The 18,612-nt window shown below is 42.6% G+C and overlaps 1 protein-coding gene across 2 annotated transcripts in view; it reads right to left on the minus strand.

Annotated features, from left to right (window-relative positions):
- Window positions 1–558: 558 nt before the first annotated feature.
- Window positions 559–18,612, minus strand: part of LOC132398137 (tetraspanin-7-like) — a 59,980-nt gene continuing 41,926 nt past the window's right edge. For both annotated transcript variants that reach the window (XM_059977166.1, XM_059977165.1), the window contains 5 exons: window positions 10,429–10,515; window positions 4,227–4,376; window positions 3,705–3,788; window positions 2,982–3,063; window positions 559–1,681 (listed from right to left, as the gene is read on the minus strand). In XM_059977166.1, coding sequence (XP_059833149.1) covers window positions 2,995–3,063; window positions 3,705–3,788; window positions 4,227–4,376; window positions 10,429–10,515 — 390 coding nt within the window. In that variant the 3' untranslated portion in view covers window positions 559–1,681; window positions 2,982–2,994. The remainder of the gene's footprint in view (window positions 1,682–2,981; window positions 3,064–3,704; window positions 3,789–4,226; window positions 4,377–10,428; window positions 10,516–18,612) is intronic.

Consider the following 18,612-nt stretch of genomic DNA (forward strand, 5'->3'; position numbering starts at 1 on the left):
CTAACCTGAACTTTTCCTTGTTTTTGATCATTGATACAGGAATTAAAACCAAGACATAACATCAAGTCTGACCAAATGTTACACAAGACTAATTAAAGCAGAATGTTACTCAACTATCTTGACTATTTTGTCTACACATGTACAGAGTTACGTATTTAAATCCATCTTTCTAATTTTTTGACCCAACCTCAAAATATTAAGTACAGTGCATTTACATTAGTTCAGTCCCATTAGTTCTCCATGTTTCAAGCAGATATGTGGGTCCTCCTAAAGACTTAGTCACTGGAAGTCAAATTAAATTATTTTAAATTTTCATACATACACTAACATCTGGTTTTACAGTAATGTGCATGCAATATCAACACTTATCTGGATCAATGCCCAAATCAAGTCACTCCACATCAAAACTGTACAGCCAATTAAGGGAAGTTAACTGCACCCAAACTCAAAAGTAAAACAAAATTGATTTAGCACCATGCACTGGAATCCCAGTGCTCAAATCACAAATAGCAGGGAAGAATGTAGTACAGAAATACAAACAGTTACTTTATGTGTCATGGAGAAATGATCACAAATGAAGATTTAGCTCCTACAGTTAGTTTATTCTTAAACCAGATGGCTTACATACAGGAGGAAGACACTGAAAAGCTTTACATTTTCCATTTTACTGAAGCTCTTCTCTGCATACACTCTCCCCTGCTCAAGATCAGAGGATAGGTGAACACTAGATAGGAAATCTTTACTAAATTAAGAGGAGGTTGAAAGGATCATTTTGCAGCATCATACCACAGGAGCAAATGCCTTTTAAATTAACATGGTGATGCAAATTTACTACCAATGCCACTGAGAAAATGGCAAGGCAGCCCAAGTATTCTAATTTTGTTTATGATCAGTCATGATCCTCTACAAGTCTAATCAAACCTTTAAAATTGTAACATTTATACTGGATTTTAAATACAGAAACTGCACTTCATAAATTTAAATTTGTAATATTTATTTGTTTTTGATTGTATCTATAATTTATTTTCTTTTGTGGGTGATTAATAAAAAGCTCCTGTGGTTTAAATATACTTGCCAGATTCTAATTATATCAAACTGTCCTAGTTTAAGCTGTTAGATGTGTATGCATGTACTTGTGCATATAATTGGGGATCTAAGAATTGGAGAAACAATCATTCAGAATTTCAGAACATCAAAATACTTGCGTCACCTTCCAAAGGCCATAGTCTCTGTAAAATAGCTGCTATCCAATGGATTGTAGAAAAATACTATATTTAGTGTTTCATTCCCTTCAATAGGATGAACTTCAATTTTGTAAAAATATGTAAAAACTTTAGTCTATATGACAAAAGATTTAGTTGTTGACAATAAAGACAGAATCAGTCATCAAAAGCCAAGAAAATTTCCAATACTGGAAAAGCTCAAGGTAGTAGGATACAGTGAAACTGAGGCTTCTCTGATTGAACAGATTCTACATTTCTTACTAACCAGTATAGCCTCATACATATCTAAACTTCGAGATAAATATGGAAAGGTTAAACACTATTACTGTGGCACATTACACCATAAACCTGCAATACATTGACCAAAATCAGTTTTGCTTAGAGAGAGAAAGAGAGACAGACAGGCAGACAGACATGTCTGTTGGCTTGGTTCCATGAACTGCAGAGGTGCTGGTCTCCTTTAAAAACACAAAAAAAAGGTTCAGTGAACCAGCAATACAGAACATTCCAAAAGACAAGGTGACATAATTAAGAACAACACAAGCAACATGCTGGAGGAACTCAGCAGATCAGGCAACACTCCTGGAGAGGAAAGAACAGTCGACATTATGTGCTGTGACCCATCATCAGGACTGGAAAGGAAGGAGGAAGAAGCCACAATAGGAGGTGGTGGTAACAAGCATGGTGGGGCAAGAGAACTATGAGGTTGGTGGCAGAGGATAGGAGTGTTGATGAGCTTGGTGATGGTGCAGCAGACAATGGTCTATTGCTCTTGAGTGGGGTCCTCTTCAAGGAGTCTAACAGCTGCCTCCAGCCTCAATAAGGTAGAGGTCAGTCGGCTAAACTACAATAGTAGCCCTCTTTTCTGTGGGCTTCATGATGAGTTTGGGATTGGTGCAGAGAGAGTGGAGGGCAGTGTGTTTAGAGGGTGTAAATTTCAAATAGGAATGCTGAATTCAAGGCAGCTGACATCTTGACAGCAGTTAAGAGATGAAAAGATACAGTGTGAGCAGAAGGAAAGAGCGGTTTGTCCAAGAAAAGGATGGTTGAAGACGGGAAGATGCCATCAGTGAGAGGTGAGGAATCTTTGCCGGAGTACACTCAAAAACGGAAGAACTTGGTGCTGTGGCACACATGGAACTCACTGAGGTGCAGGGGGTAAAGCCTTTGGTGAGGACAGAACATTCTATCTCAGATGGGAAGGTCGTAGGGGCTAATGAAGACACAGTGGGAATTCACCCTTCCTTTCCAAAATCAATGAAGGATCTTGGCCCAAAACGTCAGATGTTCAATCATCTCCCTAGATGCTGCCTGACATACTGAGTTCCTCCTTCATTTTGTGCATGATACTCTGGGTTTCCAAAATCTGCAGAATCTTTTGTTTTAGTGACCTCATTAAAGTACCTCAAGAGATTAGGTGATATTTCAAACAACTAGTTGCTTAGTGATTTGACAACCAAAACTGATTAATTTAAAAAATGGTTCTGCAGATATGGAGCTAAAATTTTGAGTAGAAAATAGATATTTATTGTAAAACCTCACCAGGCATGTTCCATACTTTTATTCAAATCTAATTTTTCAGTCCAACTTTCAAAAAGACTGGACTTTCAAGATGTAGGCCAAAGACATTTATTGCTTGATCATTCTATGGAACGTAACCAGCAGGTGAGTAACCTGCACGGTGATACAGTGCAGTTAAGTTTTGTTATCAGGGCCAAAATTAGTGTAAAGTCATTTAAGTCACTTAATTCACATTACCTGGATAGATCCATTAAACCATTTCATATTGGTTGTTTGTGATGTATCTCGATAAACAACAGGCTAGCATGATTCCAATCAACTGTAAGGAGTTGAAAGAGCAAAGTAAAAAAAGTTTACATAGAAACTATTTTTAAACAACTTAATGTAAACAAACATCTGCTTGGCACTATAATCATAATCCTGTGTATAAAATTTCAGTCCATGACCCTTCAGCCCCTCAATATTCTGTATCATGGCCACTAATTATCTTGAGATGCAACTTTGACCTCACATGGTTAGTAGGAACAACTGTAACAATTCAAAGGTATCCAGGGGAGCTCATTATAACAACCACTGTGTGCTATATGCACAATCTTTCCCCACAGCTCACCCACAACCAATTCTCATCAATACATACATCAATTAAAATACATTTTCACTGGAGGTATGCTCACTATGATTTGAAACTCTGCTAGGTCTCACATTTACATTGAAAAGACCATCTCTACTTTGTGTGGAAACAGTCAGCAGTCTCAAACAGTAGTTAAATGAACAATTTAACACTATGGAAAAAAACAGTGGAAAGAGACTGATGAAATTTCTCTGAGCTGGCACAGATGCAAAAGGACAAAACAAGCCCCTTCATTAATTTCTAAAGTTATAAAACATTAGAATATATTTTCATATCAAGTCCTTGACACAACAGAACTATTAAGCCAAAGCAAAGAAAACTAAACATACCTGGAAAAAGCCAATTCCAAAAGCAATTCCAGCAATTATTCCAACATTTTTCTCCATGAAGTTAATGATTAATTGAATGCAACCCTGACAATTTAAAAGTGGTAAATCAGCCAATAAATACTACATTCAGCAATTTAATAACATTTCAAATAAATTATCAAATGAACGAGCAAGTGGAATTCTTTACTGGATTACATACAAGGAACTTACAATATACAAAATAAAATTTGCATACCCAGTGACAGATAGATGGTGGTGGTTATTCAAGAGGAGAAAGGATGGAGAATGAATAATGAAATGCTATCTTTAACATGGGGCTGAAAATACAAGTAAAATTTGATATATAAATAAACCAATTCCTAATAAAACTTGGCCACAAGATAGCTTGGTGTCAGCACTGCAGCCCACAGCCACTCATCACTCTGCAATGTCTGCCACCAAAATTGATCAGATCTAAAACTGACAGGTCTGGCTTTACAAGCAAAGTTGCATCAACTTAGAAGGCCGCACAGTCAATAATACCTGATGAAAGACTTCGTCTTTGGCAACTGTAACGTTTTTCAGATCTTCACAGACATTGATATCTTTACAGCAGCTTTCTGGGAATCCGTGCGCTTTGAAGTATGTAGTATTAATCCAATTAGTATAGTTTTGAACACCACAACAACGTAACTAGAAAACAAATAGATACAAATTTTAGCATATGGACCTTTAACCAGGGTAGTCTAGCACTATTTGATTTTGACAAGTGTTACGTACTCGTGACACATGACAGTGGTGCCCTTGTCACGTGACTGGGGTTGAAGCTGTACTGGACTTGAGGTGATGGTCTTGTGATGGTGGAATGATGTCATTTTCCCGCCAGTAGAGATCATGTGATGGTTTTTTTTTTACAGGTTATAAAAGGTAGACCCCACCCTGTGAGGAGGGGCAGTTCGTGGCTGGATTTGCCAGGTTGACTTCATGCCACTGCGTGTTTTAAGTGATGACGCAGTTTAATTGAAGGATGAAGTTTTTATTTAATGCCTAAAGTTTAAAAGGTCATTGCCAGCAGGTTCTTTACGATTCTGTTAGTTCGAGACAGTGGAGAGTGAAGATTGGAAGTTTGGAAGTTAAAGATCGAGGAGAATCGCTTTCTACGGTGAAACGGGGGCGACCTTTGTTTGATCCTTATTTGGAAGGATTTCGTTGACTATCTTCGTGTTAATCCCTGGGTTTACCAGAAAGGATTGAAGGTAGTGGAGAAGGAAAAGTCAGTGCCTTTAAGCCGTTCTGTTACGTAAATTCTTCGTGGGAAGTTCAACGTCGGGGATTGAAGCCAAGCGACGTGAAAGAGAATTTAAATCGTCTCATAAAGTCTCTCCTTTTAGATGGACTGTGAGCATATCGAACTTTTGGCAATACCACTTTTAAGAACTGTTTTTGCAATATCACTTTAAGAACTGTTTGGGCTGCCGCTCAGCAGCTGTTTCCGGTTGCGTTAGTGTTTGTTTACCTTTGGGGGGGTTTGTTTCCTGTGTTTAATAAACGTGTTGTTTGTTATAAAAAACCCTTGCCGAACTCATATATTTATTGTTGCCTGAATACGTAACATTAAATATGGGGGCTGCGTCTGGATTGAATCATTTGAGTTTAAATGCTTGCTATCTTTTAAATCGGTATTTTGGGAATGGGGATTACTCGGTTCTTTTGTTTGGCTTGTTGTGGTATTCGGCAGCAATGAACATTGATGAGTTTCTGGCTTCGCCAGCTGTGGAGGTGTTGGCGAAAGCGAAAAAAACTGAGGTGTTTGAGATAGCTAGTAGATTGCAACTTAAAGGTATTTTGCAGACTACATCTAAGGCTGTGTTACAGAGAAAAATCGCGTCACACTATGTGGTCTCGGGTGTTTTTGATGAATCGATTTTAGAGTCGTTTCAAATAAGTAATCTGGAGATGCAGTTGCAAATCGAACAAATGAAATAGGAACAAAGTAAAGCTGATTTAGAGAGGTGCAAATTGGAGATGGATCAGAAAAAGAGAGAATTTGCATATGCAATGGAGGAATTAAAGTCTGGGAATCAGTCTTCTGGTTCTAAAAAACCGTTTGTTGCTAGTCAAGAAATTAAATTGCTTCCTCCATTTAGTGAAACAGAAGTGGAAAGGTATTTTCAACATTTTGAAATTATTGCTCGGATGTCAGAGTGGCCGAAAGATAAATGGTCAGTGTTGTTACAGAGTGTAATTAAAGGCAAAGCACAACAAGTTTACACAGCTTTAACAGCTGCACAAGCTCTTGATTATGATATTGTAAAGAGTCATATTTTAAACGCATATGAGTTAGTCCCAGAAGCATATAGGGAAAGATTCAGAAGTTTGAAAAAGTCTGTGGAAAAAACTTATGTGGAATTTGCCTATGATAAAGCTATGTGTAGGATATTACTTGGAAAAAGGAGTGTTGATGAGAAAGTGGAGATCACCTACAATTCCTGCAAGTGAGGATTGGAATGTTGTTTACCAGGTAGTTGTTCCGAAAGTTTATCGAAATAAGATTTTGACTTTAGCTCATAGTGTGCCTTTGGGTGGACATCAAGGGGTAAGGAAAACTGTGGACAAGACTTTAAAACATTTTTACTGGCCTGGTCTAAGAAAAGATGTGGCGATGTTTTGTAAAACGTGCCATACTTGTCAAATTGTGGGTACACCAAATCAGGTTACACCAGTAGCTCCATTACAACCTATCCCAGCATTTGGTGAACCATTTTCTAAAGTTATTGTAGATTGTGTTGGTCCATTACCAAAGACAAAAACTGGTTATCAGTATTTGTTGACTATCATGTGTACTTCTTCTAGGTTTCCAGAGGCAGTACCACTTAGGAATATAAAAGCTAAGACTGTGACAAAGGCCCTTATAAATTTTTTTTACTTATTTTGGATTACCTAAGGAGATACAAACTGATCAAGGCAGTAATTTTATGTCTGGATTGTTTCAACAGATAGTTTATAAATTGGGAGCTAAGCAAATCACTTCATCTGCATACCATCCGGAATCGCAGGGTGCCTTGGAGAGGTTTCATTCTACCCTCAAGAATATGATTAGGACATTTTGTGTGGAAAATGAAAGTGACTGGAATGAGGGTATAAACTTACTTTTATTTGCAGTAAGGGAATCGGTACAGTAATCTTTAGGTTTTAGTCCATTTGAACTTGTGTTTGGGCATAGAGTTAGAGGACCTTTAGCTTTACTGAAAGAACAGTGGATTAGTAAGGAAGTACACACTAATTTGTTGGACTATATGTTGAAATTTAAGGACAGGTTACATAAAGCTTGTAGCTTAGCTAAGGGAAATTTAAAGTTGTCTCAGGAGAAAATGAAGACTTGGTATGATAAAGAAGCTAGGATGAGGATGTTTAAGCCTGGAGATAAGGTGTTGGTTCTTTTCCCAGTGCAGACAAATCCTTTACAAGCTAGATTTCATGGTCCTTATGAAATTGTGTCTAAAATCAATGATGTGGATTACGTGATAAAAACTCCAGATCGTAGAAGGTCAACACAACTTTGCCATATAAATATGTTGAAACCATATTTTGAGAAACAATCTGATACTGTGACTGTTGTGGTTAGTGAGAGTGAGTTTGATTTAACTAGGAACGTGATAGATGATTCATCTGACTTTCATTCTAAATCCAACATTGTTTCTGTTAGGTTACCAAATTCAACCATTCTGGAAAATATGGATGAAAAATTAGCACATTTACAGTTAGAGCAGAGAGAACAGATGGAGTTAATTTTTAAATATAAGGAGTTGTTTCCAGATGTTCCGAGAAGGACTACTAAAGCTTCACATGATATAGATGTTGGGGATGCCAAACCTATTAAACAACATCCATAAAGGATGAACATGGAAAAATGTGAACTTGCTGAGAAAGAAATTGAATATATGTTAGAGAATAATATCATTAGACATTCTAACTCGAATTGGAGTTCGCCATGTGTAATGGTGCCAAAGCCAGATGGTAGTATTAGGTTTTGTACGGATTATAGGAAGGTGAATGCTGTAACGAAAACAGATGCATATCCAATTCCTGGAGTAGATGATTGTGTAGATAAGGTTGGAAAAGCAAAGTTCCTTACAAAGATTGATTTATTGAAAGGGTATTGGTGTGTTCCATTAACAGACAGAGGTAGAGAGATTGCTGCATTTGTAACTCCATCTGCGTTATATGAGTATAATGTTCTTCCATTTGGGATGAAGAATGCCCCAGGTACTTTCCAGAGGATGATTAACTTTGTGATTCAGGGATTGAAAGATACTGATGCTTATATTGATGATTTAGTGACAGGAAATGATACTTGGGAAGCACACATTATTGCGATGGAGAAATTGTTTGAAAGGCTTTCAAAAGCTAACTTAACTATTAATTTAGCTAAGAGTGAATTTGGACATGCCACTGTGACTTACCTTGGTTATGTTGTGGGTCAAGGTAAGGTAGCTCCTGTTCAGGCAAAAGTTCAGGCAATTTTAGAGATTCCCACTCCAACGGGGAAAAAGACTCTCAGAAGGTTTTTGGGAATGGTAGGATATTATCGGAAATTTTGTAAGAATTTTGCTAATGTTGCCCTTCCATTAACTAACCTTCTGCAGAAGAATGAGAAGTTTGTATGGACGGTGCCTTGTCAAGAAGCATTTGAAAAATTGAAAACAATGATATGTCAACAACCTGTGCTTAAGGCACATGACTTTGGAAAACCTTTTTCATTGGCTGTGGATGCTGGTGATGAAACTGCAGGAGCAGCATTAATGCAAAGGAATGAGGGTGATGAGGTTGATCATCCAGTAGCTTACTTTTCTAAGAAATTTAATAAGCATCAAAGAAATTATTCGACAATAGAGAAAGAATTGTTATCTCTTGTTTTAGCTTTGGAATATTTTGAGGTATATGTTAGTACAACTCAAAAACCACTTATTGTTTACACTGATCATAATCCGTTAGTTTTTCTGAGTAAGATGAAAAACAAAAACAGAAGATTATTAAATTGGAGTTTGATGTTACAAGAGTATGATATTGTGATAACTCATATTAAAGGTAAAGATAATGTGGTTGCTGATTGTCTATCTCGATGTTGAATGTACATTGTAATTTTTTTTATGGTATGGTTTTTTTCCGATTGTAACACTCCTACTGTATTGTGAGTTATAAGCTGTTATATGATGGTATTGTATATTGTATATGTTATAAAATTTATACCTTTGTTTTTCTTGTAAGCAATTGTTAAAAATTTTTGTTCTTGTCAGACCAAAGATGTTTTTTTGGAGGGAGGTGTTACGTACTCGTGACACATGACAGTGGTGCCCTTGTCACGTGACTGGGGTTGAAGCTGTACTGGACCTGGTGACAGTGGTGACGTCATTTTCCTGCCAGTAGAGATCATGTGATGGTTTTTTTTTACAGGTTATAAAAGGTAGACCCCACCCTGTGAGGAGGGGCAGTTCGTGGCTGGATTTGCCAGGTTGACTTCATGCCACTGCGTGTTTTAAGTGATGACGCAGTTTAATTGAAGGATGAAGTTTTTATTTAATGCCTAAAGTTTAAAAGGTCATTGCCAGCAGGTTCTTTACGATTCTGTTAGTTCGAGACAGTGGAGAGTGAAGATTGGAAGTTCGGAAGTTAAAGATCGAGGAGAATCGCTTTCTACGGTGAAACGGGGGTGACCTTTGTTTGATCCTTATTTGGAAGGATTTCGTTGACTATCTTCATGTTAATCCCTGGGTTTACCAGAAAGGATTGAAGGTAGTGGAGAAGGAAAGGTCAGTGCCTTTAAGCCGTTCTGTTACGTAAATTCTTCGTGGGAAGTTCAACGTCGGGGATCAAAGCCAAGCGACGTGAAAGAGAATTTAAATCGTCTTATAAAGTCTCTCCTTTTAGATGGACTGTGAGCATATCGAACTTTTGGCAATGCCACTTTTAAGAACTGTTTTTGCAATATCACTTTAAGAACTGTTTGGGCTGCCACTCAGCAGCTGTTTCCGGTTGCGTTAGTGTTTGTTTACTTTTGGGGGGTTTGTTTTCTGTGTTTAATAAACGTGTTGTTTGTTATAAAAAACCCTTGCCAAACTCATATATTTATTGTTGCCTGAATACGTAACACAAGTTATCTAATTTTCTCAAATTGTTATTATTTAGGTCAAGATTACAGGGGCTAGGTTAATCCAAGACGAAAACTAGTCATGCTTATAATGACCCTATGGGAACTAGTGAGTTATTTTCAAGCTATCATTGCTAGAAGAACCAATGTTGGCCTCAGATTAGCCTCTATACAAGTATCCAGACACATTTTGCCACGTCACCTACTTTTGTTGACTGGAAGCAAATGTGGGGAAATTAGTTTTTGAAAAGGAAAACTTTGAATATGAAACTATGAAAGATTTAAAGAATAGTTCCAAGAATGATGGATTGGTTTTGATGAAAGAAACTAAAGACATACGGAAGAACTGTTACTGAATAGGGCTGATGGAATATATACCCTGATGGGCTCCTGGGTACAAAATGAATAGTTGTTTTGGATTCAGAAATAGAAACTGGATAGATATTTGTAGAAAAGGTGCAGGGGTGTAGGAAACTGCAGGCTATGATTAAGTAGCGTATACTTAATTAAAATCAGCACTGACTCAAGACACAGTCCAAATACCTTTGTGCTAAAGTAAATGGAATTACACATGAAGCTTGTTCCTGTAGTACTTACATTTTTCTGGATGTCATCCACTGAGGATCCTGTCCTATTGTACATGTCTACAGCCTCTTGAAATTTATCCTTAAAAATGGTTTTAATCTAGAACACAAGTTAACAGTGAAATTTCAATGTTCACCACACAACTTCACAATGATTACTGTTTCAGAGGCAGAGAATTATGAACTCCAGTTCCCTTGACAACAATTTGCTCAATCATTTTTAATACCAGGGATAGATAAGGCAGTTTAAGTCTGCAGACATCTAAGCTGCAAATCATTGGTTAGTTACTCACTGCTTTACAAATTAAATTTTAATACAAATCTTGACCCCTCCCTCTATTATGTTCTCGGTGTGGATCTGTCTTTAGCAACTTGAGAATGTTACCTTTAAGGCCAGCATCATATTTAAGGCCTTTTTTCCCCGCCATAGAAGTCTGAACTCCTGTACTTGTTTGCAGGATACCAGTACACTATCCCTCTCCGATGAAGAATGGAAACTACTAGACTCACCGAGCAGATCATGCAACATACAGAGGGAGAAATATCCAATGATTCAGACCAATGACCCTTCATTAATAGGGTACTTCCAGAATTATGTTTTTGTTACAAATTTTCAGCTTATGTAGACTATCTTATTAAAACACCATTTTGTCCCATCTTTGGTATTGTTAATGTGTTTACAAAATTCAGCTCAGTGAATTTATAAAAGTGTTAACAGAAGAGCTAGAGACCGAAGTGTGCACATGATTGCTGCTAGGGATCAACTATAACATCATGTCATCTTAGCAGAAATTTGCAGATTAAAAGACAGTTACTTTTCACAAAGTAACTTGAAATTTCTGCAGCACCTCTTCCCAGATATTATCACATAACATGGCATTTCTGTAGATACAAAGGCAAAATTCAACCTTTCCCCCTAATATCTCGTTCCACATCAACAGAAACATCAGCAATAGCATTAGAATCAAGGGGAAAAGATAGCACAATAGACATCCATTCAGATACACAGGTTTAAGAAAAAAAGGGAAGCAAGCAGGGGAAAATTGCAAATTTCCCAATTCTTGCACTAATTTTACAACAACTTTACTATTTGCCAAGGTCCAGTGATTTTGCAGCTTGCAAAGGTGCTTTTTCACAGCTCAAGCCACCTGGGTTCAGCCTTAATCATCACTGTTATTCATGTGGAGTTTGCATGTTCTCCTAGTGACATCTTGGTGCTGCTGTTTCCTCTGTCTCCAAACGCATTGGGAAGGGTGAGTTGGTTTGTTGATTGGTCAGTAATTGGTCACAAGAGATAGCCATCTCCTATGACAACATGGATGTCCTTTATCCACAATGGTCTTTTGCATCTTGGCAATTGGGACAGATTATTTCCTCCCAGCCTCCATGAACTAGCTCAACGAAGTCATTCTTTGCCACATGACAGGGAGGGAGAGTTTACTATTTGTAAGCAATTTAGAGATACAGAACAACCTCCAAACATCAGAAATTCACATTTACAAATGCATTGTACATTCCCACAGCCCAGACCAGCAGGTTCCTCTGGGAAACAGAGCCCTGCATTTCAGCATTGTAACAGAATATTTGCTGGATTGACCAGAAGCTGGCATAACAAGCTGCAAGTGTGCAACTCTGCATTTCACTAAGAATGGTAAAACCAGCAGGAGGTTTAAAAATAACAAGTCTTCAATCCCAATTATGAAGCTTGGGGAATAAATATGGACCTGTGGCGACCCACTTCCCAGTGCACTTGAACCGGCTCACAAAGTGGCGCACGCCGGCATAGAGGCCGGTTCCAAAGAGGGCGCCAAGTCTGCTTCACCAGCAAGGGGAAAACCCCACGTGCAGGACGAGACTGTGAATACATCTGTTGATGCAGTTTCGTTAAAACTGCCTAGCTTCTGGACGCTGCAACCTCACCTATGGTTCCAGCAAGCAGAAGCCCAATTCCACATTCGACAGATAACCTCGGATGCCACACATTACTACTACGTGGTGAGCTCCCTCGACCAGGAAACAGCGGCCCAGGTTGAGGAGTTCATTCAGTCTCCCCCAGCGGACGGCAAATACACAGAATTCAAAGCCTTGCTCATAAGGACTTTCGGACTCTCACGGCGCGAGCGAGTTGCCCGCTTACTGCACCTGGGTGGTTTGGGAGACAGGCCACCGTCGGCTTTGATGAATGAGATGCTCTCCCTGGCCAGAGGTCACAAGCCCTGCCTCATGTTTGAGCAGGCATTCCTGGAGCAGCTGCCCGAGGACATACGCTTGCTGCTGTCCAACGCGGATTTCAGCGACCCCTGGAGGGTGGCGGCCCGGGCAGATGTGCTGTGGAAAGACAAGAAGGAGAGTGGGGCGTCCGTCGCACAGATCACCAAGCCACACTCCCAGCAGCAAACCAGACCAGGCCTGGCCACAGAGCCTGCTAACCCCAGAGGCAGGGGTGAGGAGGCCAATGAACAATGGTGCTTCTACCACCAGCGGTGGGGCACAGAAGCCCGCCGCTGAAGCCTGCCCTGCAAGTTCCTGGGAAACGCCAGGGCCAGCCCCCACTGATGGCTATGGCGGCTGGCTATCCGGATAGCCTCCCGTATGTCTGGGACAAGTGGTCGGAACGCTGTTTTTGGGTCAACACCGGTGCCGAGATCAGCGTCTTACCTCCGACGAGTTACGACACCCGCAACAGGGCACTGGGTCCCACCCTGAGGGCTGCGAACGGCAGCACAGTTCAGCTCCAGCCAGTTCACGTGGGACTTCACACTGGCCGCCGTAGCCCAACCGCTCCTGAGCGCAGATTTTTTGCGGGCTCACAGCCTACTGGTCGACCTGCAGGGAAAGGTCCACGCCGAGACCTTTCAAACGTTCTCCCTGGGTGAAGCCCAGTTGCCAGCCCCACACCTAGACTCCATCACGCTGTCTGACAACGACTTCACCAGAGTCCTGGCGGATTTCCCATCGGTTCTGGCACCGCAGTTCACAGCGGCCATGCCCCGACATGGCGTACAGCACCACATCCCGACACAGGGACCACCCCTCCACTCCCATGCTCGAAGGCTTCCCCCGGGCAAGCTCGGACTGGCGAAGGAGGAGTTCAAGAGGATGGAGGAATTGGGGATCATACGGCGGTCCGACAGCCCATGGGCCTCCCCCCTGCACGTGGTGCCCAAAGCAACAGGGGTCTGGAGACCATGCGGCGACTACCGCAGGCTGAACGAGGCTACAACACCAGACCGCTACCCCATGCCGCACATTCAGGACTTTGCAGCAAACTTGCACAGCGCACGGATCTTCTCCAAGGTAGACCTCGTCCGGGTATACCATCAAATTCCGTTGCATCCGGACGACGTCCCCAAAACAGCACTCATCACCCCTTTCGGCCTTTTCGAGTTCCTCCGCATGCTGTTTGGCCTAAAGAATGCCGCGGTTTCAGCGGTTAATGGAAGCGGTCGGACGCGACCTGGACTTAGCTTTCATCTATTTGGACGACATCCTCATAGCCAGTAACAGTCGTCAGGAGCATCTGCCCCACCTCTGTCAACTCTACGCCCGACTGAGTGAATACGGCCTGCCAATCAACCTGGCCAAATGCCAGCTCGGGCTCAACACCATCGACTTCCTGGCCACAGGATTACTAAAGACGGGGCAACCCCTCTGCCCGCTAAGGTAGACACAGTCCGCCATTTCCCCCGACCCAACACAATCAAAGGTCTTCAAGAATTCGTGGGTATGGTAAATTTCTACCACCACTTCCTCCCTTCAGCTGCCCGAATCATGTACCCCCGTTTGCCCTGATGTCGGGTAAGGTCAAGGACATTACCTGGGACGAGGAGTCCACCGCCGCTTTCATTAAAACTAAAGAAGCCTTAGCAAATGCTATGATGCTAGTGCACCCCAGAACGGACGTCCCTACCGCCCTCACAGTGGACGCATCTAACACAGCAGTCGGTGGGGTGCTGGAACAACTCATCGAGGGTTGCTGGCAACCCCTGGCATTTTTCGGCAAACAACTACGACCACCTGAGCTCAAATACAGTGCTTTCGACCGGGAACTGTTGGCGCTATACTTGGCAATCCGGCATTTCAGGTACTTCTTGGAAGGTCGGCCCTTCACCGCGTTCACAGACCACAAGCTGCTTACCTTTACGTTCACGAAAGTGTCCGATCCCTGGACATCCCGCCAGCAGCGCCATCTGTCCCGCATCTTTGAATACACGACGGATGTCCGGCATGTCTCGGGAAAGGACAATGCCGTGGCGGACACCCTCTCCCGCCCTAACATCCTAGCCCTGTCCCAGGGGGTAGAATATGAAGCACTGGCGGAGGTGCAGCAGGCAGACAAGGAGATCCCTAGTTACAGAACCACAGTCTCCGGTTTGCAGCTCTAGGACCTCCCTGTAGGCCCAGGTGAGAGGACCCTGCTCTGTGATGTCACCACCGTTCAACCCTGCCCCGTTGTCCTGGTAGCTTGGCAGCAGTGCGTTTTCAACTCCATTCAAAACTTAGCGCGCCCCTCCATCAGGACAACCGTCCGGATGGTCTCCAACAGGTTCGTTTGGCACAGTCTCCGCAAACAGGTCAGTGAATGGGCCAAAACGTGCATGCACTGCCAAACTGCCAAGGTGCAGCGGCACACCAAAGCTCTGCCACAGCAGTTCCACCCCACCCGCTGGCGTTTCGACCACATTCATGTGGATATTGTGGGCCCCCTGCCAGTGTCTTGAGGAGCACAGCACCTCCCGACTATCGTGGACTGGTTCACAAGATGGCCAGAGGCAGTCCCGCTCACCGACACCACCTCCGAATATTGCGCCCGGGCACTGATTGCCACCTGGGTATCTCGCTTTGGTGTACTGGCCCACATTACCTCTGACAGAGGAGCCCAGTTCACCTCCAGCCTGTGGTCAGCTATGGCCAGCCTTTTGGGGACACAGCTGCACCACACAACTGCCTACCACCCACAGTCGAACAGACTGGTGGATCGTTTCCACTGTCACTTGAAGTCGGCTCTCACGGCCCGCCTCAAAGAGCCTAACTGGGTGGACGAGCTTCCTTGGGTCCTGCTCGGAATCCGCACAGCGCCCAAAGAAGATCTGCACACCTCGTCGGCCGAGTTGGTGTACGGCACACCCCTGGTCATCCCAGAAGAGTTCATACCAGCCTCAAGGGGGCAAGAGGAAGAACCCGCAGCAGTCCTGGACAGACTACGTGAGTGGCTCGGTAACCTGGCCCCCATACCTACTTCACAGCATGGGCAGAACCTGACCTGCGTACCCAAAGACCTACGAAACTGTAAGTTCGTTTTTGTATGACGGGGCGGACATCGGGCCCCTACGAGGGGCTGTTTACTGTGATCAGAAACAACGGGTCCACATTTGTACTGGACATTGGGGGGAAAGAGGAAGTTTTCACGGTGGACCGACTCAAACCGGTCCATGTGGACGTGGCACAGCCGGTCGAGATTCCGGCACCGCGGCGCATAGGCAGACCTCCCAAACAGAGTCTGACCCAGACTGTGGACATAGGGGGATGTATCGCTGGTTCTGGGGGGGGGGGTTATGTGGCGACCCACTTCCCAGCGCACTCGAACCAGCTCACAAAGTGGCGTGTGCCGTTCCAAAGAGGGCGCCGAGTCTGCTTCACCAGCAAGGGGAAAATCCTGCGCAAGGGACGAGACTGTGAATACGCAGTATTCCCGCCTGGGGAAGGCGGGATCAGGAAGGCTTTAAAGCGAGGCAGTGAAGTTTGAATAAATCCCTTTTGCAACTGCAGCTCACCGACTCTGTGTCATTTATTGCAGCGCTGCGTGTAGCACACCACTACAGACCAATATTTATAAACTGGAAAAATATTACAATAATGGTTGAACTGTCCAAGTGATCAATACTGCAACACTTAAAACAAGTACATTGTAATTACCATAAATTTATCACGACTTTTCGAACATGTAATAAGTTGATTTACACAAATATGGCTCATTTACCTACAGCATCTCTCAAGTATCTTGCAACAGTCAAAGGTAATCCTTGTAGTGTCAATAGTTGTTTTACTCAAGTACTTCTAGTGCAGGGGTTCCCAACTGGGTTCCTAATTCAGTTAATGGTAGGGGCCCATGGCATAAAAAGGTTGTTCTGGTGCAACATTCCGAACAGTATTAACAGTATTGGTCAAGTTACACAAGTTAGACCCATTTAATCATGTGATGATGAGCATCAGTTTTCTTGGGTCAACAATGCTCAATCCCCCATAATACACCAGTGCTTTCCATTTTCTCCAGGACTTTTGAATTGTTTGATTATCATTGAACAGTACCTTGCAACAATACACCTTTCAAAGTCCACCTTAAACTGCAGCCTTTCACAATTAAAAATAAGCATGGAGATTCTAAGCTACCCTCATCCTGAATGAATAAGATGCCCACTCAATTCTACCTTCCCACCATCCTTATAGGAATTTACATTCAGAACTCTTTCTTGAAAATTAATTATCCGAGACTTTTCTTGTTTCTAGAACACTAGAATACTACAGCACAGTACAGGTCGTTAAGCCCTCGATGTTGTGCTGACCCAGAAATTCCTTTAAAAAAAGTACTAAACCCCAAAACCCTCTATTCTTCTTTCATCTATGTGCCTGTCCAAGAGGCTCTTAAATATTCCATATTTTTTAGCCTCCACCACCAGCCCTGGCAAGTCATTCCAGGCACTCACAACCCTCTGTGTAAAAAACTTACCCCTGATGTCTCCTCTAAGCTTCCCTCCCTTAACTTTGTACATATGCCCTCTGGTGTTTGCTATTTGTGCACTGGGAAACAGATATAGGCTATCCACCCTATCTATGCCTCTCATAATCTTGTAGACCTCTATCAAGTCCCGTCTCATTCTTCTGCAGTACAAAGAGAAAAGTCCCAGCTCTGCTAACCTTGCTTCATACGACTTGTTCCCCAAACCAGGCAACATCCTGGCAAATCTCCTCTGCACCCTCTCCATAGCTTCCACATCCTTCCTATAATGAGGTGACCAGTATTGAACACAATACTCTAAGTGCGGTCTCACCAGAGATATGTAGAGTTGCAACATGACCTCTCTACTCTTGAACTCAATCCCCCTATTACTGAAGCCTAGCATCCCATAGCCCTTCTTAACTATCCTATCAACCCGTGCAGCGACCTTGAGGGATGTATGGATTTGAATCCCATGGACCCTCTGTTCATCCACACTCTTAAGTAACTGACCGTTAACCCTATACTCAGCCTTCTGGTTTGTCCTTCCAAAATGCATCACCTCACACTTGTCCAGATTGAACTCCATCTGCCGCTTTTCTGCCCAACTCTGCAGCCTGTCTATATCCTCTTGTAACCTTCGACCACCTATAGCTCCATCCATAACTCCTTCAATCTTCGTGTCATCCGCAAACTTACTCACCCATCCTTCTGCCTCCACATCCAGGTCATTTATAAAAATCACAAAGAGCAGGGGTCCCAAGACAGATCTGTGCGGCACCCCACTAGTCACCGACCTCCAGACAAAATACTTCCCTTCCGCTACTACCCTCTGCTTTCTTCCTGTACTCCAATTTTTTATCCAAGCAGCCAAGATTCCATGATCCCATGCCTCATGACTTTCTGGATGAGTCTCTCGTGGGGGACCTTGTCAAATACCTTGTTAAAATCCATGTAGACCACATCTACCACCCTACCCTCATTAACTTCATTTGTTACCTCTTCAAAAAACTAAATTAGGTTCATGAGGCACGACCTTCCCTTCACAAAGCCATGTTGACTATCCTTGAGTAGACTGTACTTCTCCAAGTGCTCATAGATCCTATCCTTAAGAATCCTTTCCACTTGTTTGCAGACTACCGATGTAAGATCCACCGGTCTATAGTTCCCAGGATTCTCCCTATTACCTTTTTTAAACAAGGGAACTACATTTGCCATTCTCCAATCCTCCGGCACCTCCCCTGCAGCCAAAGAGGATTCAAAGATCATAGCTACTGCTCCAGCACTCTCTTCTCTCACTTCCCACAGCAACCTGGGGTATATCACGTTTGGCCCTGGGGACTTATCAATCTTAATGTTTTTAAGAAGATCCAGCACTACTTCTTTCTTAATCTCCACATTGTCCAGCACACAGGCCTGCTCTATTTCGACCTCACCCTGATCGAGGTCTTTTTCACTTGTGAATACTGAAGCAAAGTACTA

This window comes from Hypanus sabinus, chromosome 8, assembly GCF_030144855.1.
Source record: "Hypanus sabinus isolate sHypSab1 chromosome 8, sHypSab1.hap1, whole genome shotgun sequence".
Taxonomy (NCBI): Eukaryota; Metazoa; Chordata; class Chondrichthyes; order Myliobatiformes; family Dasyatidae; genus Hypanus; species Hypanus sabinus.